This window comes from Fusarium falciforme, chromosome 8 (assembly GCF_026873545.1).
Source record: "Fusarium falciforme chromosome 8, complete sequence".
NCBI classification, from domain to species: domain Eukaryota; kingdom Fungi; phylum Ascomycota; class Sordariomycetes; order Hypocreales; family Nectriaceae; genus Fusarium; species Fusarium falciforme.
In genome coordinates this window covers 1031345-1051188 of record NC_070551.1, presented here as the reverse complement: position 1 = coordinate 1051188, position 19844 = coordinate 1031345, and the positions used below count along the sequence as shown (strand labels likewise).

The window sequence follows — 19844 nt, the reverse complement described above, 5'->3', positions numbered from 1 at the left end:
AGTATATTACTAGATATAACTTATACCCTGATTTAAGATAACACTAATAACCTTCTATTAATATAAACCTAATACAACTGGTTTATCCCTTGGAAAGCATACGATCGTCACACGGAGGTTGCGCTATAGGGTTTATACAGCAATAAGTATGGCGTTATTTTCATAACATAATAACAGGCTAGTCACAGTAAGGACTCACAAGCGCCTCCTCGACTTTACTTGGTGATCTCATGCTAGTCCCTTTGACTTGAGTAGGTCAGAGTAAATAAGTCGCAGAAATACAAGATATTTAATCACCCTCGGTCGCTCTCCCCTCCGCCTCCTCATTCTGGCTTTCGCCCGATCAGAACAATAAAGTCGAATATGGGATGAACTGTGCGTTGGCGCGATGCCTCCCTGACACTAGCGTTGAATAACTCAACCTCCTCTCTCGACCAACCCAAGGCCTCGGTGAATAATACAGCAGTGAAAGCAGCAACCCCTTCGTAGAAATTCTTTCCCATAAGGGTACCAATTTCCTTCAACCGTTGATCTTTTGGCCATGGGCCGATTGGCAGCTTAAACCTCTTCTCTTTAAGCTCCGTGAACCCTGTTTCTTTAGCCCATCGTCGAAAAGATGGCGCCGGATCCATAGTGCGGCCGATCTTGTCGCAGGCTAATATCAAGTTGTCCATCATCTGCACCATCGGGTTTTCAGGCGCAAGGGAGCCATCTTCGGAATAGAGAGTGTTGGCAGATTCCTGGAACTCTATCCACCCTCCAGGTTTAAGGTTGGCATATGCCTGCTTAAATAACTTGGGCCAGTCTTTGATAGAGCCAGCCATATAGCGGCAATGAATGTAATCGTACTGGATTGGCTCTGCCCAGTCCATCTCGACATCGTCAACAACAAACTTGACATTTGGGGGAACCCAATCCGGCTGAATCGGGCTTAGATCGTTTCCCACTACAGTAGCGGAAGGATGCTCATCCCCAAACTGAATCGCCCAAATACCAGTTCCAGTGCCGATATCGAGGATGTTGAGGCCGTCGGGCTCAATGGGGGCCAGAAAAAGGCGGTCTCCAAGCAAGCGATAGAAGACGTGATGAATCATGTCGAGGCGGTCCTGCTCGGTGTCGTCATTGGGGAAACTGTACTGACCCGCTCGGTCACTATGATATCGCCGTCCGTACTTCCACTGATACTTCAACACACTACTGGTGATGGAGTTGCTTGCAGCGGAGGTGTCATCACCAAAGGCAGAATCTGACTGGACGTCATCGTCCACCTGTACCTCGGGGGTCGCTTGGGCGTCTGTCATTGCTAATGATAAATAATAGGCTGAGCTTTGACTTTTCTCTGAATCTATAGAAATAGGAAGAATAAAAGGGAAGCAGAATAGTTGATGGGAGTGGTGATCAAGTCGCGCAACGTCGGATGGTGGAAGAGGGGTTGCCGCAGAAAAGTACGGCCGAGCCCGAACCGAGGTATGAAACCTGCAAAGTTACTGTGCCATCACTTGCTGCCTAATGGATAAGTATTGAGCTTCTTTGACGAGGTACGATGCTTCTGTCGCCGGGCGGAAATGGATCTGTTGGATTGGCAATAGGCTGCGATAAGAGAAGTACCACTAACTAAAGTAGCGCGCTATGCTTTTGGCCTAGGAGTAACTTTGCAATAATTAAGAGTCTTATACGCTAATTAGTAGTTATTAATATATACGCGGACTAAAAAAGCTATTAGTAAAGCTCTATTAAATAATAATAATAAATATAAATATAAAGCTAACCTCTAATAATAATTAGGTTACTTAGTTTAATATCCCTAAGGTAAAGGCTAAGAACCAAGATTTATAGGCTTATATTAACATACTAAATTGCTGCCGGTAGAAGAAATGTGTCTGGTGTTCGGTATAAGCCAGCCTTGCGATCAGACTATGTAGTGATCACCCCATGAAAGGGATGTCAGACTCAGGCAGCTCCTGTACACGCCTCTATAAAGCTCGCGCGTTTTTTCCACCGAGGCCAAGCACGTCTGTACTAATAGCAAGTAGGTGCTAGTAGAAGATTGGCGGCAAAGGAAAAAGAAAATAGGGGACCGTTCCATGTGTTTTGCACTGCTTGCTTTATGTAGCTTGCGTTCAATAGAATCCGTGTGACATCTTCACCAACTTGTACTTATTAAGAATGCTGTCGATTTCTCTATGGGTTCTACGGTGGAAATAAGTCGATCCCAGTGCAATGGCTGCCCATCTCGTAGCCCGAAGTCCTCTCACTGGAATGAAATAGATAAATCTCTTCTCGCATTTTGCTGCTGTTTCCATCGATCAACCTTACGTGAGTCGGTATGACCAGAGATCTGGACTGTAAAGTTGTGTCCCTCTTTCAGCTAGTTGAGATTGTTTTGACAGAAAATCAAGATAAGAACCCGCAAAGAGAAACCCACAAGTAATGGTCTCACTTAGTCCACTTATCGTAGGACTGCCTTGTTCGATTAATACGACACATGGCTATCCATAGACCTTGCCCATGAACCCTCCTGGACTGCTTTAGCCAGCCTAGTAGCTGGCCACCTGCAAAAATCATTGCTGATTCGCTGGAAAGAAATCAATCATGGATGCTGAGCCATAGGAAACATTGCGATAAGCCAAATCCATCATGGTTCATAAACTGTCTAGCCGATTCTTTGTTTCCTCCTCACCCACACCTCTTTATCTACTACTTCTGCGACACTCTCTGCCTTCTCGGTAGCGTGAGAGGTCTCCGTCTTTGTCATATCTCGTAGTTGGACTTCCCACACCTTGAGTCTATAGGAGCCTCTATCAGACATTCCAGAAAACACGTCGAAGGACCAACCATGCTTGGGACAAGTCAACCCAGCGCTAAGAACCATCCCAAAGTCTTCAATATCGAACGGCGTGCCTTGCGACAAAGGGTAGGAGGAATGAGGGCACGACTGTGACGCTATTAGCCATGACACACAAAATGCAAGACCTGGCTTACATGATCGACGGCATGAAATTTGCCCTTATACTGGAAGACAAGAACTTGATCCGTCAACTCGCCAGCAAGAGCATCATCTCCGACAGGTACTTCTTCCGACTTGGAGCTATTCTCTTTGGAAACGTGAAACGCTTTGCATCCCGGTATTGACTTTGTGTTGCACTGCCGAAATTTTGACAGGTTGCCGGCATCGTCAGCCCCGATATCTGGGAACGACGAGCTATGTCCTACAAAGGCCCAATCTGCACCCTGGCGAAAGAAAGGCCGAAATGCATTCATTGTAGATGGGATTTCCGGGTCCAGTGAGATAATTAACTATTTGGCGGGATTTCTGTATTCGTTGCTCTTCTCGAAATTTTCGGTTTCGACGGCGCAAAATTGCTTGGTGAGATGCGGCGAGATAAGGAACATGTGACAAATCACGTGCTCTTCGGTATTGTCTCTGAGCCATGAAACTACAGGTCACAAACTTGATTCTTGGTGTTTTCGAATGATATTACTATAATCGAATGCAGATAATCTTTGCTATAGCAGGCATCATCTTTTAGTCCCTTATTCCGGTGTGGTTGCCTGTCGACTGCTACCCATATCACAATATTCCCACCAACCTCAACCCCCTCCCCAGAAAGGTGAAGCGACTAAACCGAAACTGGGAGCAAAAGTCATTGAATATCTCACATTAACTATCTGGTGGGCTCTTCTTGGAATGCCTGGTTGTCTACTGCAAACTATACTTCATTGGCGCACCATCTTTCTCGGCGCTCCTCAACATGATTTCCACAAACTCCACATCCGCCATCCCCTCTTCGGCAGACTGCAACGGGTTCTGCTTTCCAGAAACCAAGCCTTCCGCCCAGGATGCGATTTCTTCACTAACGCCGCTAGTTTCGGGAAATTCTTTGACAACTGCTTCGCCACTAGCCGGTTTAACAATAACCGTGTTCCCAGACACCTTGACGGTGCCTCTCTCGAGGCCAAAGTCCCACTCGGAAGCGTCGATTTGAGAACCGAAAGAGAATTGAACAGTTCCACTTGTACCCGACTTTGTCTTGACAAGAGCGTTGACGGTGTCCGCCGGAGGAAGATGTTTTTGTGTCAAGCTCGTCAGGGCGGAAACAGACGCTGCGCTTGAATCACCATGAAGGAACAACCTAGTGGCAGCAGCATAATGAACACCTCCATCGAGTAAAGGCCCGCCCTGATACTGTGCCTGTCCCCGCCACGGTGTTGAGTACCAAAGGTTGTCCGGCGGCAACAAGCACATGAATTTGACATTGAAATGGTCCACGTTGCCCAGCTTCTTTGCCTGTTCCGCGGCGTAGATATATTTTGGTATAAATCTGTAGTTCTCAGCAAGAGAAAAGGTCACTCCATTCTTGGACGCAGTATCAACGAGCTTCTTAGCTGCGGCCACGTCTGGTGCAATTGGCTTCTCGGCCAGTACATGCTTCCCCGCTTTGAGGGATTGATCGATGAACTCGGGTTGGGCGGAAATAGGAAGTGCAATGATGACTGCGGATATGTCTTTTCGCAAGAGAAGATCTTCGTATGATTTTCCCTCGCCAGAATCGGAAGAGTACAGGTCAACTTCGCCTTTAGTATTCAGAGTCGCTGTGTTCTTGGCTGACTTCAACGACCGCGAATAGATAGCCTTGAGACTTAAAGATGGGCATTTCATGATTCCAGGCTACAGCCTTTTAGTTTTTGCCCTTAAGTCTGGAAGGCGGACTCACCATGTGCTCCATCTTCGCAAAGATGCCGCCTCCAATGAGGGCAATACCGATTGGGTCCATGTTTGATGTTTTCGTGTGTGCAGATTTCTCGAACTGTCGAACTCCGAATTGGCAAACCTCGGCGTCGGAAACACAAAGAGCAGCCTCTTTATAACTCGAGACGAGTGGGCAACACCACCCTTCTATTCACGTTACCCTCTGCATCTTTGTGCTAGTCAGTAAGGCACACATGGTCAGCTGGGCTGAGGACATCTCTGTAATCAGTAGCAAAGGCAATCGGGGATAGATCAATGAAATCGTGTTATTATTATTGCATGAAAAACTCTCGGGTCTCCCTGTCGCGCCCCGCTGACAAATGTCGTTCAATTGCTGCTTGGGGTGGCATTGGTTTCCTAACTAGGCAATAAAACCAGACCATGGAGTAGTGGGCATAACAACTGCTTTGAGTTATCCAAAGCGACGCTACTGGCCGGACATAAATGGAACCCTATTTTTTTTTCTCTTCTTGAAAAGTAAAGATTCGCTCTTTGTGTATAACTCGTATCAGCTCAGGTTGAGGAGATCGTAGTGCGTAAGGATGGACTCGAGTGCAAAGAAAAACCAAGAGCATGGTCACCCAAAGCACACAAGAAGAACAGTCTCCGCCCTCAAATAATAGTTTGCCATTGCAGTTTAGGCGCAGTTTCATAGGGTGAGTGTGTTAGTGAACAATTGACTACTTTAGAGGGGGGGCTCAATTGAGAACTACTACCTGTTCCGAGATGCCCAAAGTATGGTCAAAACTTCAAAACACCAAAAAGAAACCATCTCGACGCCTCAAACGACCGATCTAGTGCGTAATCTGGGAATCGAACCCGCTGATAACTTACGTAGGATACTCAACCAGTAATATGGCCCGCTGCTCTGAGAAGAAAGCCCTCGCTGGAGCTGAGTCTTTATCGCTAGTTAGTTATCAGTATAATCTACTACGGCCAAGTCGTCAATCATCCGAGCATATCCGTACCTGGGAATATGACACATTGTTCACCAATGAATTTGCTAACACGTAAGAGCCTTTTTTCACTGGAAATCAAGCTGCCATGCCATGGTAACGTTACATGCCTAGATACACAGCAGATATTCTGCGACATACTGCCAATCACAGACACATAATTCTAGTCCAATCGCTGGCGTTAAACAAAGGCGGGGTCAATGCAGCCTGACAACCCTGACGGATCAGAATAATAACTGACAGCATGTCTCTCAGCACTCGCCCGCTCCCCGTACATCATTCGTTCTTTTCCTCCTTCATCATCGGCTTTCTCAATCAAGCACAACCACACCAACATGAAGACCCTAGCCCGCCCTCATGTCATCGTCGTCGGCGGTGGCATCGTCGGTGCCTCCATCGCCTGGCACCTGGCTCGCGAGACTACGGTGACCATCGTCGCCGAAGATGTTGGAGGCCCAGCTTCCGCAGCCTCTTTTGCATGGCTCAACGCCAGCTCGGCCAACGAAAAGTTCTACTATGAATTTCGCCGTCGTTCCTTGGAGCGATGGAAGCAGATCAGGCTCCAGCTTCCTGACCTCCCAATTTCTTGGAGCGGGTCGCTAAACTGGCACAAGTCGCCCGAAGATCTTGTGAAGAAGGAGAAGAATCTCAGCGCCTGGGGCTACGACGTTGTCCGCATGCAAAAATCTCAAATCGCCGAGCGAGAACCCTTCATCGACGCATGTATCCTCCCAGAATGGGGTCTCTGCTATCCCGAGGAGGGTGCCATTGAAGCGCACATTGCCGCTCGCCAGCTGATAGCCGACGCAGAAGCCAAAGGCACCAAGTTGATCAGAACTACAGCCAAGGGGTTTTGCAAGAACAACGGACGCGTCAGTGGAGTTGTTTTGGCCTCTGGGGAAGAGGTGCAGGGCGATCACGTTGTTGTCGCCGCTGGCTTGGGCAGCGTGTCTCTTCTGGCAAGTGAAGAGCTAACACTCCCGGTCACCCGTGTACCTGCTTTGCTCGTGAATTCGAAACCTACAGAGGAGAAGCTGGTGAACGAGGTTGTCAACTCCAAGTATTTATACGTGCGTCAAACGCCTGATGGTGTCATCCGGGCGGGTTGCGAGTATCCAGGCGATGACCCGGGTGATGATCCGGAGCAAACAGCGCGTGACGTCTTCGCAAACATTCGGCAGACGTTGGTTGGCGGGAGCAACCTCGAGTTCGATCACTATACTATTGGACACAAGCCGGTCCCCGAGGATGCGCTGCCTATCATTGGACCGACCGGCCTTGATGCCCTCAGTATTGCAGTCATGCACTCTGGGGTAACAAATGCTGCCATAGTCGGAGAACTGCTCAGCAAGCAGATCTTGACGGGCGAGACTGATCCAGCGCTCGTCAACTTTCGGCTCGACCGATTTGCCAGGTAGACAACGAGGCTACCTTGATTTTGTTCTTCCGCTCGTCATTGCTTTTCTTTTCGGTGTCAGAGTCGGGCTATACAGATTGATCCTATAGCTCCTCATCTTTAGGAACGGATTTTCGCTTCACGGTAGTGGCTTGTTGGCCTTGTTTACCTTTCTTCTTCTTCTGTTCTAAGTCTGATACTGGGTCTTTTTCCTGAAAACTAGCCCCTTAGCCGCTGAACTGAATTTTCGCATTTATGGCGACCGCTCCAGCGTCCAAGAATGGGACGCTATCGGAGATGGCTTCCTCGGCGCCATGCGTATCCATCTAGTACACGAATGGTGTAAGGGCGGTGATAGCACGTTGTACGATGCGCTGAGTCGAATGGAGTTCCTCCCTGGCGTCTCCGGTAGTTTGTAAATGATGGGTAGCCGTGGGAAAGCTTTAGTCTATTGTAGACTGCCTGAATCGACCAGACGTAGCCATGAAAAGTTCAAGATGGCAAGAGTCCTACCAGTATCATCAAGTAAAAGATACATCGTGGATTACTTCTCATTTCAGCGCCTTTGGTTACATCTCCCCAATTTGCCCAATTGCCATCTTCCCTTTGTAGATTCATTCCAGGTTCAAGCTGTCCGTCCTGTCTCCAGCTCCCCTGCCCATCTATTCTCATCTAGAATCTTTGGAACGCGGTTAAAACGTACAGCTACGATCTCTCGAGTTACGTTGAATTCTCTGTACCTTGGTGGTGAATGCAGACACCAAAGTAAATTTGGATAGACATCAACATACCTCGAATAATCGTCGTCTGCGCTTTTGCAACCACCCGTTGCACATGCCTCTGCCTCTTCCTATCCTCTGAAACGTCATTGGAGAATGACATGTCTCACGGAGTCCGATGATCTCGATAGTGTCGTTTGGTTGCCCGTACCGGCTCTGATAGCGCTTTACGCCCACACATATGATCTGTTGCTCACCTGTAGCCTGCTCAAGTTCTTCCTCGAGGTCCGGTATGAAAAACCCGATGATGCAGCCACATTCGTCTGTCAGTATCTCTGTGTGATCTGGCACTGGTGGGTTATATGGCATTCGAACTTTGTTTCCCAATTCGTCAAACCGCGGTATGGCGATGTCTGGCACAAGAGTATGGCCTAGAATTCCCGCCAGGATCTCTCTTTCGCCAATTGGTTCGATCGGACCTCCCGCAATTCTCAAATCCTTCAGCTTGCTTTGCCGAGTAAGTTTTCCGGCCAGACCTTCAAACTAAACACTCCCAGACACACAAGTTCCTTTGCAATCCTTCGATGGATCCGTCGACTCGCACTGATTACGAATCTTGAAGTCTAGCCTGGTTATCAAAAGGTCGCTAGTTCCGCCCGGTCTCGGCATGAAGAATGATATCTCGCCATTAAAAGCAACCCAGGTCCAGGAAGGCGCGTGGAACTCGTTAAAGGCCCGCAAAGGCGCCTTACTGGCATACCAGAGCAAGTTCTCCGCTGCCTCGCGAGGCGAGTGGAACAGGATTCCGGCGTAGATCTTACACGAGAAGTGGGCTTCTAGCCGAACAGAAATACCACCAACAGCGGCCAACCTGTCCTTGCTAAACGTCAGCTGGCAGCGTTGGTAATCTGAAATGATATGCTCCCAATTGCGGAAAATTGGATAATTGCTTCCTCTCCGCAGCGGAAGCAGAGAGATCCTGGCAGCCTCTTTGGGATCACCGCCCTCCTCCTCGCCGCTTTCGGTGAAGCAAGACCAGGGGAGCTTGTTCTTGGTGTAATATATCAGTCGCCGAGAGAGGAGCCTTTCCTGCAAGATCCAGCCCCTCCTATACCAGTTGGAGCGTGGAACACGTCTCCAAGGCGACACAATGCGTGGGCGAATCGTGATGGTGTTTGTGTCGCAAGTTTTCATGGTTGGTAGTTCCCTTAACTATCGCATCTTCCAAACATAGACTGAAGTATGGGTTTTGAATACTCGTTGGGATAGCTTGCTGAGAGGTACTTTCTTGTAGGGAATCGTGAGTTTGACTGAAAGCGGACCGGTGTCTCGTGGTAGAAACAATCCGTGGTCGATCCCGTTGTCGTCCACGGAATCGACAGCAGAGATTGTGCAACCGGCCTCTTCAAAGATAGTTCCCATCCTATGGGACTCGTGCGACCAATCAGACTCGTCGTCTTGGATGATACAGAGCGAGTCGATCCAAAGATAACGTAAACCAAGTTGGCGTGTCACTTCAATAGCGTCCTGAAACGTTGGCGGCATATCATTCACCGGGAGCTCTTTCTGGTATCGGCTGAGGTTGTCACTCTTCAGTTTCGTCGCGACGGCTTTGCTCCAACGACGGCTTTGCTCCAACGATGGCTCAGGGCAATGTACTGTCCTGATGCCTTCTTCGACATGAAGAGCCGTGGCTTAGGCCCGTGCTCTTTTAGATCGCCCACGTCGATGACTCTGGTTGGTAACACCGTGGTTTCTTCGGCTGATTTATCTGTCATGGAGTGTGGTGAACAGCATTTTTCATGGCTGGCAATGCAGATAGAGAGCCATTTTCGAAGCACTCTGTAGTTTCTTTTGGATGATGCCGGTTCAACATCGGTGAGCGGCACAAAGCCATGGGCTCCATACAACGAGTCTACCTATACGTCAGAATGATGAATCTGTTATAATATAATAGGAAAAACTCCTTACCTGCTGGGGCTGTAATCTGAATGGTCTCACCACCGTGGAAGTTTCCCTTTCTAACCTCCCAGCTGTTCTCGTGGTCACCATCATATTGGCTCGTGCTCCAGTTCAACTCGACCAGTGGTTTTAACTTTTCAATGACTGGTGATGGCGCCGAGATTGTACTTCCTTCCCTGGAAACCGCTGGCAGCTCGGGTAATCTGGGAGTCAAAGAGTGATTGTCCATCTTATAGGAGTCAAGGTTGACTGAAAGCCTGCCAGTTGAGCAAACCATCAACCGACATAATGCGCATGTTTCCCCGGATGTGATGGTGTCCCGATATGCCAACGGGTGAGTAAAGCCGTCTCGAAGCATGGTAAACGTCAGGGCGCTGCATGGGGCGCATAGATGCCGAGGGCGGTGCGCAGTTGCCATTTCGCCAGATTCGCAGCCCAGAGGGTGAGAACAAGATGGAATTCGACTTTAACGTTCGGATTCCGTATATCTACCACAGCACTCTTTGTTGGAGTGCGATATTATGGAGAAAGAGAGAGTTATAAGTTATTATAAAATGTAACGGTGCACCTTAGCCGTCACGCCACAGGGCAAAAGATTGGGCTATAATCGCTATTGCAGCAATCATAATGGTGCTTCAGCTGCCTATAGAGGCTTACAGCGCCGTTACGGGTAACCAAGCCGTAACATCAAATATATAAAGTATTATTATTAATACTTTCTTATATATAGGTCACTTTAGCTATTAATATAACTTAGTTATAATTAATACCCTTAAGTATATTACTAGATATAATTATAACTTTATTACTTAGACTGTGCCTAGTACATCCTACTAATATAAACCTAGTATAACTAGTTTACCTCTGAGGAAGTATATAATTATTATAAGAGAGTAAAGTAATATAAATATATATAACTTTCTCAAGGGGCTTTTAATAGCATTATTTATAAGGCGCCTTAGCTAGACTCCTAAGGAGATTAGTGTTTTCCTAGTTAATATTAGGAAAGATTTAACTAATCTAAAATCTATGCCTGCTGGTTAATGTATTCTCTGCTACCCCTTTTTGCTCTCAATGTGCCGATACTCTGTTAGTCGTTCAGTTTACGGGAGGAAGCCTGAAGCTTAGGAATTGTGGATGGATAGATTTCTCTAGCGATATACACGGCTGCAGCTCGTATATATAGCCGCTTGGTATAGGCAGGCTGTACTGGACCTTTTCACTGACATGGGGGGAATTGCATACAAACGTAGAAAAAACTCCTCATTTCGTACTTAGTCAACTCTTTCTGTTTGCTAGTGAATGCTATATATTAAATCCGCGATACCCGTAGGTGATGAAGATCCAAGTAAAGCTAAGCAGCCGGAAATATATGTCACCGATGATGCTACTCACGCTGGCGCAAGAAAGAAATATAGTTGAGTGAATAACTAGGAGTCTCTCATTAATAGAAAAGTTTGCTTGAAGACCTGGGTTTAATGCAACAATATACAGTAGCTACCCCGCTGGCCATCTAGCCTTCAACGCGTCCGAATTTGCATGACCAGGCGTTCACTCTAGGAGCAGCGCCACACCACGGCTATTAATCAGAGCCTTGACCTCGGCTATGAGCTAAGTGGATGTAGGAAGGCTTTTAGTATTCATTCAAAAGCTTCGGTGTCAATGTTACAGGCCTCGTCATCAAGGACGCGATGCTTCCACTCGCAATGGGAAAAAAGATCGCCAAGTATAACCAATTCTTTACGTCTAGCAATGTAGTACAGGTAGAGAATAGCCCAAAATATTTCTTAGCACGGATATGCCCACGTGTTAAGTCTAGTATACAAGATGAAACTGGACTAATAAGATTTCCAATCTCATTTCCAATCCTAAGCAATTATTTACTGCTTTCGGTGGAGGCCACCGGTGTCACCGGTGTCGTGTATCGCGTTAGGGACCGCACGCTCAACACTCTCAGGAAGCTTCTCCTGTAGCTTCTGGGGCACGATGGACGCCTTGCCTCCGTCCTTGGCGTGGGTTCTGTTGGTAGACTGGCCGGGCTCAGCGTCGGTGGGGTGGACCTAAAAGATTAGCTGCAGGTTCGCAGGCATGTGATGATGGTTGTCATACAGAATCGGGATAGCGCTCAGGTGCCTTCTCTTGAATCTTGGAGTGCCCAGTGGTATCAGAAACGCCCTGGCGGTGCTCATTCTGCACGGTAGTCTGGTTATTCAAGTCGGACATGACGCTGGATGATTCAGCGGTGATCGGAAGTGACATAATGATAAATATATAATTCAACACTCGTTATGATCTGTATTGGAGATGTTAAACTATCTAGGCCTGGAAGAGAGAAATTTGGGCCCTTATATGTCATTTCAATTCAGGTTAGGACGGAGTAATAACGTCATGATTTCCACAGCACCGGTCATGAATGCATGTGAAGACTCATTGGTACGTAGTCGTGGACGTAGATGCTGCCTGTCATCCGGTAATTGATCATATCGATAGGCCTGCTTCCTAAGAGTAAGATTCCAAGACATCGAAAAGCGACATGCTATCGAAAATCCCGTAACGGCAGTGCTGCAAATCCAACACTTCTATTTCCCCTTCGGGATTGCTCGGCTCCAAGACGGTGGCGACAACGATGCCTATGACGCACAAACCAGCCGCAACAACACAAATGACGAGGATTTGATCATGTCGATTGGGCTACGTCTGCATCGTAATGGCGCAAACTACAATGCGCAATAGAGAAGGGCGATCCATTAAGCACCAATACTTGGCCCAACACTCTCCACGCTGGCAGACCTGCATGTACTTGATGCAGGGAACCGTGGAATCGCACCTTTAGACAACCGTCGACAGCTACTTCGTCATTCAAGCTGCAGTGACTAACATGGACAATTATAATAAAACACCTCACGACAAGGAAAAGTGAGGCTCCCGCATTGCAGCACCGTTAAATAAACAACCGTATCTTCGCCAAATCCGCCACGATGCCGCATACTTTGCCTTACAGCGATGTGATGCACCTCACCACTCACCCCACCACTCTGGCCTTACGACTACCATCGGCGGATGATGGCGTCACCTGATATCTACATATTCGCCCCAATCCTCTATGCACTGTCATTCTAAGAACAGCTTCAATGGGACTATCGGTGTGTTCACCATGCTGACTCAAGAAAGCGTGGCGAGATACGGAATTTGCACAAAATGGCTATTGTGGCAGACAGGGGTGGATGTTGCTGGGTATACACTATCAGGTGGAGCACCCTCGAAGGCTAAAATAGGCTGGAGGCGATCGGAAGGCGAGTACTCTCGATGAAGTCACCAGCATCCTCACCAGATCGTAGGATAATCGATTCAGGAGGTCCTACGTTCACAGTGTGATGTTTGCTGGTCGGTAGTGAATTAGTTGCACCAAAGCGAGCTGGTGACCTGCACTGACGGGAAGTGGCGAGAGTCCGGTGGGGGTCAGGCGCGGGCGATGCATGACATCATTGGGAAGGTTAGATGCAATGGGGGGAATGAGGCGAATGTAGTTTGTAGGGGCGGACGCGATATGGTTATTCTGTTTTGAGGGATGATATTTTGCAGGATCGTAAAGTGCTTGTGGACAGTTGACGTGTTCTGTGAAGCTGAGTAGCGGTTCGTGATGTCTCTCGACGGAGGAGAGAATAACACATATCACGTCGCACAGATGAACAGACCAGACAACTGATTGAAGTTATATTGCCACCGCTTTCCCATCCTCCATATGCTGCGCCAGAGCATATATATAGCCGGGGAGAGGAGCGTAGAGCCCGAAAACGACTAAAACCAGCGGAGTAGCCTAAATGCAGAACACCCTAGGTTGTAATTTGTTTGTGCGACAATATACGCAGTGCGATATGAGAGCGAGAGCACCTAAAGCTAAATTCGTATCGCCGATGCTGATGGGAGCTAGCAGGAGATGAACGTTGATGCTGAATTATGGACGAGCTGAGTTTGAAGGCATCGCTGGCTGAGGAGAGCTGAATAAGGTTGAAAGTACCTGGAGGGATTCGCGGTGAGGCGTAATAGTTTTGTTGTGTGGTTTAGTTGAGGATATATGATGTATTCTGGGTGGCTTCATCGAGTTTGTTCCGTTCCCCTAATTCTCTCCATTCCCCCACTTCCTCTGCCTTCTCCGACCTCAAGTAATCTTTCCATACACGCCCTTGTCTCTTTGCTCCTCACCATCCTCAAGTACCGCTGACTAGACGTCGACGCTCCTCCTCAAACCAGGCACTTAGGGCCTTGCCACCGAATATTAGGTCGCCGTCTTCGATGATGGTGGTCTGGACCCATGTGTAGGCATTGAGGTCGACTTCTCGGGCGGAGGGGTCGAGGGCTTGGAGATTGGGGGGGTGGTAGTAGGTTGGTTCCGACGACAGAGTCATGGTGAAGGTAGACGTGTGATGGAGTCGATCCAGTTCGTGTGGTTAGAGAAGATGAGATTGTATAGACGATGCGCGTTGGCGTTTTAATGCTATATGCGACCTGCGCGAGATACGAGATTGGTGTTGGTACACAGCATTTGCTTGGCATGAGCAGCCAAGTAGACGAAGGAAGTTGCCTTTGTGCTAAATATACTTTGGACGGGAAACGGAAGCATGGCACTGCATAAGCGGTACGTACTTCGAACACACGACAGGATGAATACAATAGACTGTGGAGCAGAAACTCGTGGTCTTACTGATTAAAGTTCTCGATGCGCCACAACAGACGCAAATTCCCTTTCATTCACACACAGGCTTCAATCGAACGGATGGAAGGAGTTGCGATAATTGCGTTAAGCAAGAATGTGGCGAGGGTGATGCGAATGTGACGCACCTCTGTGCTGAAGGAGGGGTATATCTCAGGGAGGCGGAAGGTTGGATAGGTCGGATGAATTTCCCTTGATAATGCCATATAAACATCTCACTGAATTGGCCAGAACATTCAACATTTCCCCCAATACAGAAATCATGCATAGCCTGTTCTCCCGGCGACGCCAAAAGAGTTCGTCTTACGGCAGCTATCCAGATTCTTCGGATGACGAAGCCTATTACAACGAAGACCGAGGCAGGCCAAGAGCCCGGTCTCTAAGTCGCCCAAGCTTTGACCTTGGGGGCCTAGCCCGAGGTCATCGCTTGACTTCTCATTCCGAGATGAGGCGTGCTCAGTCCCTCGATCGACCACATCACTACCATCACCGCAGCCGCTCAGAGTCATCTCGTCGAGCCCGTCACGATAATAGAAAGAGACACGACGAAAGCGAGCCGCAATATCAACGGAAGCTAGAACATGCTATTAACGCCGCCATCGACGCCGCTGCCGTGGAGGCATTCCGGCTAAGAAAAGAGCCTGGCGAGTGGATTGGGGCCAAGGGAACGAGAGTGGCAACGGCAGCGGTGGGTGCAGCAGTTCTAGACGCCACGCATGATGGGCATCTAGATAGATATAGCAAGCGAACCTTGGCAAAGTCGACTCTGGGGGGCCTTCTTCTTAATAGGCTGTTGAATGGGCCTCGACAGGAGCTTAGATATCGTCGATATTGACAGGATGGAGGCATAAGAAGAATGAGGATTAAATTCCAATTGTATGTGATCGGGCCATACGTCAGTCCTGATGGCGTGTGAAGAGGCAATGAGGCGAGTTCATGATGGTAATTTATCGTGACACCAGGAAGCGCTTCTCCATACGTACCCCACATTACCGCTAAGCCCAAAGAGCAATATCAATATGTAATGGATGGCTTCTGGTACCAAAAGATGCGCTGAAGTATGAGGGATTCATTTAATCATTTTGGCTGTTCTTCTCCCCTCGGCAATTATCGCCTACGCCGTTCTAGATGTATTGACGAAACCAGTCTTTGGTGCTTGGCTCCTCATAGCCCATCATCAGGATTCCTTCCGATCAATTTTGAAGTGAGGGTATTGGTTGCAAGGTTTGAATTCCGAAGGAAGAATTCGCATTGGCGATGATGAAGAAGGTACTTAAAAGGGTTTTGGGATTGAAGAAGTTCAAATCCAGGGGAGCAACTCATAGAGGAGCCATTATGGACAGATATGGGAGTAGTGCGCCTCATTATTAAAAAATTGGGGAGTGGTGGGTAGTATTACCGAGCCTTTCGAGTTAGTTATGAACTAAGAAACCATTGCAGACATTATCTCTGGCTTTTGTGAGGGGCAGTTTGGTTGGCAAGGTTGTGAGATTGCACATCGTATACGACACCAATTCGATGGCCTCTCGATTTGCAGTTCCTGTAATTGTTTCAAGATGTCTAACGCCCTAAAACCGCCGATCCAAGAGCGCCGATGTCCCAAGACCGTCGACAATCCTGGCCTTCTCATTAATGGGTTCAATCAGAATACATCTTAAACCCTTGGGCCAGGAACCAACGTGGATCCACATTCTAACTTGTATCATTGACTCAAATGATGCTACCGAGTTCAACTCTCGGACATGAAGTGCAAGGGAGGCCACACATACTCGTCGACATCCTCGTATGCATCAATCTCTGCAGGCTCCTCCTCATCTTCGTCATCCCTTGACAGCGAATCGTCATCTGCGAAGATGCGGTCGGCACGTTCGTATCGAATTTCCTTGCAAGTCTTTCCTGGCGTATCCTGGCGAACATGGCTTTCAATGAATCGCGAGTCTTTCTTTTGTTCGTAATTAACGCCAGCCCCCCTCTTGGCGACGACCATAACCTCTTTGCCTCTCTCGCCATCAGCCATTAGTCCTGCATCCTCTGCTATGCCAAACGCTTCTTGCGCTGCTGTGTCTTCGGGAATCTTCTGTTCGAATCGAGCGCGCGCGTTCGCATTAATCACTGAGCCGGGACAGTCAGACATACTCGAACGGTAAATGGCGACTGAAGGTCTCGACAGAGCACCGTCCCTGTCTTCTAAGATACTTTGCCAGTGTGCTGGTTGAGGCTTACGCCAGTATCTGTGCTTCTCGGCTTCATCGCCAAAGTGAAGCTGCTCAAGCCTCGCAAACCCCAGCACTTCTGAGCTGTGGCTGGTGTACTGGGAGCCCGTACCTTCGCCGCCCCCCTCTTGCCATCGCACCAACGCCTCAATGACATCCCTATGTTAAGCGGAACTGAACTCTCATAACGGCAATTCTCATTCGATTTACCTGATTTGTTCACAATGGAAGCTCCCAATGTCGAGCGTGGATACATTAGAATCATGGCTCTTAAAGAAGCGCAGCAGTCGAACCTGGCGACCGTAGCTAAGGTGTACGGCATTCTAAAGCCGACATTGAGGAGTCGTCACGATGGCGCCATCAATATATACGGCCAAAAGAAACCCATCGGTAAGAAACTGGGTTGACCGCTTCATGGAACGCCATAAGAATATCCAAATCAAGCTGCCAAAAGAACTTGAAGCTGCTCGCGTTCATTCTATCACTAAAGAGGGACTCAGAGTAAACGACCTTGACGACCTGATCAAGCAGCTTTCCGCCGGAACAACCCGTATGTACAATGTTCAAGAGACTGGGGTCCAAAAGGGCGGGACAATGAGCGATAGAGTGGTCGGCATAGCCTGACGACTGCTGTGGCAGTTATATATAGTGATCTGGCTCCTTGGGTCTCTATTCTCGAGGCTGTGAGTGCCTACGGCCGTCATCTGATTTCAAGCATCGTTTTCCCGGTTCCAACCTTAGAGTTGGCACCGATACGCAAAGCCAAGGTAGAGATTGGATGAAAGTTCATTAATCTTTGCCTGCGAGACATACATACATACATACATACATACTCGTCTATTCCGTTTATGTCCGCTCTGTGTGGCCTAGGCTCTTTTCATTATAGCGGTGGAGGACGTGACCCGGGACGGGGAGGCTATAGATGCTGACCAATGTTGTTGCAACTATGATAGCTCAACTATGACTAAACTCGAACATGGGATGTTAGGAATGTTAGAATGACACCTAGGAGGGGAACGGCATAAGGTCAATTCAATAAGGCCACTTCGTTAGCACTGGGATAGGATGCTATGATGTGTTGATATTATGCTTTTTGACACAGTTGAAGCCCGACCCTTGATGGGATAACTGGACCAGAAGATAATAAATTCAACAGCGTCCATGGGCCTTCAACTTCTTTGCGTACAAAAGAATGTGACTAGTGGTACACCCCACCCAACAGCATCCATATTCCATGTTGCCTAGCACAAATCCACCACATTTCTTCTCACTTCCGAATATCCGAATCAAGCGGGAATGATACATCGTCGAGACTTGTTCAAGGTCCCAACATCACCGCAACGAGTGTCACTCGGGACATCGAGATACTGAGCCGCGTACTTGATCCAAGTGTTGTCCCAGTGGCCAGAGATGGTGGTGTGGCAAGCATTCCCACCGTGGATGTCGACGGTGTAAGGGAGAGGACTGGTGAAGGTGGTCCAGTTGTCGTTTCCACAGTCGAGCCTGCCCTCGGTCTTCCAGGTCTCACCCCTGATAGTGACGGTTCCTTTGGAGCCACCAACAGAGTTGTCTCCAAAGACAACGCTGAAGTAGCCGCTGGGTTGATCATTGTTAGCCAATTTCTGAAGCCCAAAGAGTGGTCATCTTACCAAGCGATATCACCGTGTCCATCGTTCCAGAGACAGTCCCGCTTCTCGTTCGGGTTGGAATAGGTGGTGGTGAGGTCAAGAGCATCATGGACCTCGTGAGACTTGTCCAGGCTGGGCTTGGGTTGGTTCCCTTCACGCGATTGCAATGGAATGGCAGAAACGCCCAGAGCAAGGATAGTGGCAGAGAGAATCTTGAAAGAGATCATTTTGATGATTTAAGGTAAAAGCCGAGCGTCGAGTTGAGTTTGTAGAAGATGAGTGTATTGTTGTGTAGGTGTAAGCGATGGTGACGATGAGAATCGGACCTCTCGAAGGAGGAAGCGCTCTTTATAGTTGCTGGACAAATACCCTTCCCTCGGCATCATCAAGCAAGTTCTAAGAGGCTCGAACATCGAGGCCCCAACACTCACACGACACACAGGCACACCTATCGACGGTAGGAGCCGAGCTGAGCTATGCTTGTTTCACCGGTAATCCTTCAGGAAGGAATCAAAGAGGCGAAGTAGGTTGTACAAAGAATCCTTACGGTTAATCTGCAGCCAGACTCGTCAGATCCCACAACGGAGGCTCAATGCCGAAAAGAAGGGAAATCGATCTCACGGTCTATGGTACAGAACATGACTGTTTTACCGTCAGCTTGGCACTATTCATAAGCTTATCGCTACTCTGCTAATCAAGCGTCACGGCGCACGATAGATCGAGATCTCTTGCTACATCTGTCTAAGAATAAAGAGTGCACACGATTAGGCGCCAGTGTCCTCGGTTGAGAAGAAAGCGGCAGTGTTGTGAATCGTGGAACGGCAACATAGCATGGCATGCAAGCCAGCGGGCATTTGTACAGTATATTGCAATGTGTTTTGTCTTTATTGATGCAGCTAGCTATGCGCAACATGCCGCCCCCTCATATGAAGCACCGTCTGCAATCGGCTCATACACTGTATTCCACAGTTGAGCCCAACAGCCAACGGCGATGAACTTGCTTGAGGCCAAATCCTTCTGGTGACCTTGAGAAGAGACTCGCATTGCGCTGCATAGAGTCTTGCAGCGATTCCAACGGTTAATGCCCCGGCATGATTTCCTATTCGATTTCCCCGCGCACTTACATTTCAGCTCCCGCTTTGGGGGCCGTTTCATATCGAATCCATCACTAGCATAGCCCTTATAGCCAGCATCACCTATTGGAAGAATTTATTTAGTTGCATAGCTTCGCCATGTGTTGCCAATAGAGCCCTATTCAATCAAGAAACCTCGGTCCCGAGGTGATTAATCGGTCCCGATTCAGACCTTAGGGACCGAGCATCTATAGTTGTCTCCTCACCGGCTTCAGTGACGAGTGTCAAGTCGAACCCAAACCTTGCAAATGCATGCACTGCTGTGTTACTTGTATCCTAGTAATATGTTCCTGACAAGGCATAATGAAGGACCTCGGCTACATGACAGCCATCACTGGGGAGATCCAGGAAATTCGGCATGCATTTCACTTCACGC

At 48.3% G+C, this 19844-nt stretch overlaps 7 protein-coding genes across 7 annotated transcripts; 1 reads left to right on the top strand and 6 right to left on the bottom strand.

Annotated features, from left to right (window-relative positions):
- Nucleotides 1-323: 323 nt before the first annotated feature.
- NCS54_01015200 (Hypothetical protein) lies at nucleotides 324-1343 on the bottom strand (the record flags this gene model as incomplete). Its single annotated transcript, XM_053155472.1, has 1 exon — nucleotides 324-1343. Exon 1 carries the CDS (start codon nucleotides 1299-1301, stop codon nucleotides 324-326), a length of 978 nt encoding a protein of 325 aa, XP_053011447.1. The 5' UTR covers nucleotides 1302-1343.
- Nucleotides 1344-2653: 1310 nt separating this feature from the next.
- Nucleotides 2654-3261, bottom strand: NCS54_01015100 (Rieske domain-containing protein; the record flags this gene model as incomplete). The annotated part of the gene is made up of 2 exons (XM_053155471.1): nucleotides 2654-2935; nucleotides 2983-3261. 2 exons carry the CDS (start codon nucleotides 3259-3261, stop codon nucleotides 2654-2656), a joined length of 561 nt encoding a protein of 186 aa, XP_053011446.1.
- A 439-nt stretch (nucleotides 3262-3700) lies between these two features.
- On the bottom strand, nucleotides 3701-4775 carry NCS54_01015000 (Hypothetical protein; the record flags this gene model as incomplete). Its single annotated transcript, XM_053155470.1, has 2 exons — nucleotides 3701-4669; nucleotides 4716-4775. The coding sequence occupies 2 exons, from the start codon at nucleotides 4773-4775 to the stop codon at nucleotides 3701-3703; spliced, it is 1029 nt and encodes a 342-aa protein (XP_053011445.1).
- Nucleotides 4776-6041: 1266 nt separating this feature from the next.
- On the top strand, nucleotides 6042-7124 carry NCS54_01014900 (DAO domain-containing protein; the record flags this gene model as incomplete). Its single annotated transcript, XM_053155469.1, has 1 exon — nucleotides 6042-7124. The coding sequence occupies one exon, from the start codon at nucleotides 6042-6044 to the stop codon at nucleotides 7122-7124; it is 1083 nt and encodes a 360-aa protein (XP_053011444.1).
- A 4539-nt stretch (nucleotides 7125-11663) lies between these two features.
- On the bottom strand, nucleotides 11664-12042 carry NCS54_01014800 (Hypothetical protein; the record flags this gene model as incomplete). Its single annotated transcript, XM_053155468.1, has 2 exons — nucleotides 11664-11843; nucleotides 11893-12042. The coding sequence occupies 2 exons, from the start codon at nucleotides 12040-12042 to the stop codon at nucleotides 11664-11666; spliced, it is 330 nt and encodes a 109-aa protein (XP_053011443.1).
- A 1007-nt stretch (nucleotides 12043-13049) lies between these two features.
- Nucleotides 13050-14189, bottom strand: NCS54_01014700 (Hypothetical protein; the record flags this gene model as incomplete). Its single annotated transcript, XM_053155467.1, has 2 exons — nucleotides 13050-13141; nucleotides 14000-14189. 2 exons carry the CDS (start codon nucleotides 14187-14189, stop codon nucleotides 13050-13052), a joined length of 282 nt encoding a protein of 93 aa, XP_053011442.1.
- Nucleotides 14190-16223: 2034 nt separating this feature from the next.
- On the bottom strand, nucleotides 16224-18562 carry NCS54_01014600 (Hypothetical protein; the record flags this gene model as incomplete). The annotated part of the gene is made up of 3 exons (XM_053155466.1): nucleotides 16224-16866; nucleotides 18088-18303; nucleotides 18357-18562. 3 exons carry the CDS (start codon nucleotides 18560-18562, stop codon nucleotides 16224-16226), a joined length of 1065 nt encoding a protein of 354 aa, XP_053011441.1.
- Nucleotides 18563-19844: the final 1282 nt, after the last annotated feature.